At 40.7% G+C, this 3,296-nt stretch overlaps 1 protein-coding gene across 1 annotated transcript in view; it reads right to left on the minus strand.

Annotated features, from left to right (window-relative positions):
* Nucleotides 1-2,539, minus strand: part of LOC123008576 (protein PAT1 homolog 1) — a 6,237-nt gene extending 3,698 nt beyond the window's left edge. Inside the window, exons 1-4 of the mRNA XM_044404443.1 lie at nucleotides 2,378-2,539; nucleotides 1,770-2,108; nucleotides 1,001-1,723; nucleotides 262-954 (exon numbers count right to left, since the gene is read on the minus strand). Of these exons, the coding sequence (XP_044260378.1) occupies nucleotides 262-954; nucleotides 1,001-1,723; nucleotides 1,770-2,108; nucleotides 2,378-2,416 (1,794 nt within the window). The 5' untranslated portion in view covers nucleotides 2,417-2,539. The remainder of the gene's footprint in view (nucleotides 1-261; nucleotides 955-1,000; nucleotides 1,724-1,769; nucleotides 2,109-2,377) is intronic.
* Between the last annotated feature and the right edge of the window lie 757 nt (nucleotides 2,540-3,296).

The following is a 3,296-nucleotide window of genomic DNA, read 5'->3' on the forward strand; positions in this document are numbered from 1 at the left end:
AATGTTTAGTTTAGTCTGCGGTCCTCGTTCTCATAGTTTAATTGATTTTCGCTTGACTTCTCACTAATATTCTCTACTTTCAGTAATTATCTGTTGTTATTATTACCATCTTATCTTTAAGTCATATTTTTGTAATTTTGTTAATGTAGTAGCTTGTTTTGACGACTAGATGTTTAGTCTGCGGTCCCACTTGACAAAAAACGTAAAAAATCACTCGTACAAAAAAAAAGACTTTTTGTTTAGTCTGCGGTCCGCACTTACTTTGTTCAACAGGACGAAATACAGTGGCGCTTTTCCTTGATGACTCAACGGCGTACTTCTACTATTCTCCTGTCTGATCACTTCCACCAATCCCGTAACAATTTCCAAAATATCACTCATCGTACTCGTCTGTATATACCTCTTAAAAAACGGATGCAACTTGGGCAAAATATGATCACCTGCTGTATCCCTCCTTCCAACAATCGGAATACTCAACAAAATCCTCGTCCAAATCTCCAACAACTGCGCCGAAAATCCATCCATTGTCAAATGTGGCAACAACCTCAACAGCAACATTTTCCCCTTTCTGATATTCAAAAAACTAGCAAACTTCTCCTCTTGCAGCAAACCGTTGACGATTTTCACGATATAATCGTGCGGATTTTCCACCACCGGCACGCTGTCTTGCTTCAAAAGCTTCAAAACTTCTTGTTTTTGCTCAGGAGTTGGGGCTAAATCGAGCTCACGTAGACGTTGTTTTTGTTTGATTTCGTGAAGCTTTTCCATATTGCTGATTGCAAGCGGATTACGTAAGTCTTCGGCTTTGAGGAGGAGCGTGAAGAGAGCTTCGAGTTCGAGGAGGAGTTGCTTGGTTTTGCGTGTGTCGCGGACGACGACAGGGCTGTCGGAGTCTTTCTCGGGGGTTACTATGTCCATATCTATGATCTTTCGGGGGGCAGTGACCGAACCACACTAAAATAACCAATTAATTATAAAAATTAATAGAGTAATTAATTACTTGTAATTTCCCTAACGAATTTTCGAATTGCAACGGCGTATAAACCCGAGGTGTCAACGTATTGTTTTCTTGTCTATCGTTATTTCTTTGTCGATTATTCTGAAATCGATTCGGGAAATTCTCTTTATTATTCTTTGCTTTACGTTCTTTAAAAACAGTGTAATAATAGTCGTCGAAATACGGCGTTCCGGTGTTTAATTGCAACATTTGGATATTTAAAAGCCATTGTTTTTCCCTACTTGTCATCAAACCGGCATACTCGTCCTTATTTTCGGTATTTTCCCGACTTTTATAACTGTCATTTCGCGTCCTTTGCATCCTCATATTTGGTGGAATTACGTTTCTGGGGGGTGGCGGAAAATTATACGGGTGGTTCACCGAAAATTGTGCATTGCCTTGGGGGTAAATGAGGTGTCTCGGCGGCCCTCCTTGCATAAAATGCGGCGGGATCATGTGAACCAAACCGGGGGGTACATGATGGTGGGGTAGCATGTGTCGCACAGGGGGCGGGATGCCAATCGGGGGCAGTCCCGGGGGTAGCCGGAATAGAGGGTGCGGGAAGGGAACTTGAGGCTTGATGAGAGGCTGCTGTTTTGAACTTTTAATTAGATTTTTCTCTAATTCTTCAACTGTACGTATTTGTTTGGGGACTTGGTGGATGGGTGAGAGGGGAATTGACGGGAGAGGGGCGTAGTCTTTGTGACTTTGTGAATGCGTCTCGATCTGAAATTTCTCAATTAGATTTGCGATATAAATGTGTGCGACTTACAAAAGACTTCGATGCTTTCTGCAAGGACGACAAAATCGAAGAATTGAAAATGTCGCCATTTTTGTTAGGGGGAGTGTACGACCAGACCGAATTTTTCGATAGGTTTAGGGGGCCACTGGGGTGGTCGTCAAGCATCAATCGCGAAATTGAGTTTTCCAGTTGTTCGGAGTGCTTGGTGCTCTCCGCAATTTCTGCGTATTGCTCGTGTTGTTGCTCCCAGTCGTCCAAGACTGAACTGTCTTCCAAGCCCCCGAAGGTCTCATCGTTAAGGGCGTCATACTCCTCCTCTTCGTTCTCAACACAGTCGTCGTCATCCGGCGGCAACAAATGATCTCCGTTCTGGGGAAAAAACACAATTTTGGGGTAATTGCGCAAAAACCGAAACATAACCTCAAACTTTCAAAACAATTTTTTTAGCATTTTTTTCACACCTGAGAGGTAATATGCACCCCTAGGGTCACAAAGACCGGTCCCGGGCCCGGATTAGTGTCACAATCGAGGTGAAAAGGCAAAAAACAGCAAAAAAAAGTCAAAAATGTCACTTGGCCTCATTGCGGCTTTTGGCCCCCTTGGTGACCCCAACCCCCAGAAATTGCTAAAATACTCACATTTATCGACGTATCAAAACCAAAAAACGTATCAGCCATTTGATTTTTGAATATTTTCAATCATTATGCTTAATATCTACCGTTGTGAAGTTTGCGTAATTTTTTTCACCGCCAACGTATGTCGAGCACCATGAAAATTACAGTCGACCAGACAATTGCTGCGCACATAGAGCACCTTATCCCCACCATTCTCAATTGGTACAGCCAAGTTCACACCAGGAAAATTATCATACCCCAGCTCGCCACCTCTAGTGTCTCAGTTGTGTCTATGTTGGTAGCTGAAGTAACTAAATTGTGTCACAATTGTGTCAATAGATCTTATAGATGTGAAGTATTCTAACCGCAGAATTGTCATTTTTGATAGATCTGTCACTAAAAAAACAATTGGATGTATTGGATGTTTAAAGTCGGATTTACACAACTTAATTTTTATGAATTTACACAGGGAAGTAGCCACTATGAATTGACCGCGACTTTAATTCCAATACAAATTAAAACTTAACTGTATTTGATTTTTGCATTTTTTATTCTCAAATCATTCACGTTATGCAAATTTAGATTTTTTTCACCCTGTTTCTAAACAGCACTTTTGATCATTTTTGCAGGAGATAAAGCCCTTCAATAAAGCCTTCGACTGTGCAAAAATCAAATGGGGACAAACACCCCTTGGGGCCTTAACGAATTTATAAAGTTTTTCAAAAATATCTCGATTTTGGAAACTTTATTTTTTTTCACCCTGTTCCTAAACAGCACTTTTGATCATTTTTACAGGAGATAAAGCCTTTCAATAAACCCTTCGACTGTGAAAAAATCAAATGGAAACAAACACTTCTTAGGACCTTAACAATTTTCTTTAATTTTTCCAAAATATCTCGATTTTGAAAACTTTGTTTTTTTCACCCTGTTCCTAAACAGCACT

The sequence above is a fragment of the Tribolium madens genome, unplaced genomic scaffold, assembly GCF_015345945.1.
Source record: "Tribolium madens isolate multiple individuals breed KSU strain unplaced genomic scaffold, Tmad_KSU_1.1 Scaffold_71;HRSCAF=194;Tcas5.2_LG6, whole genome shotgun sequence".
Lineage (NCBI taxonomy): Eukaryota > Metazoa > Arthropoda > Insecta > Coleoptera > Tenebrionidae > Tribolium > Tribolium madens.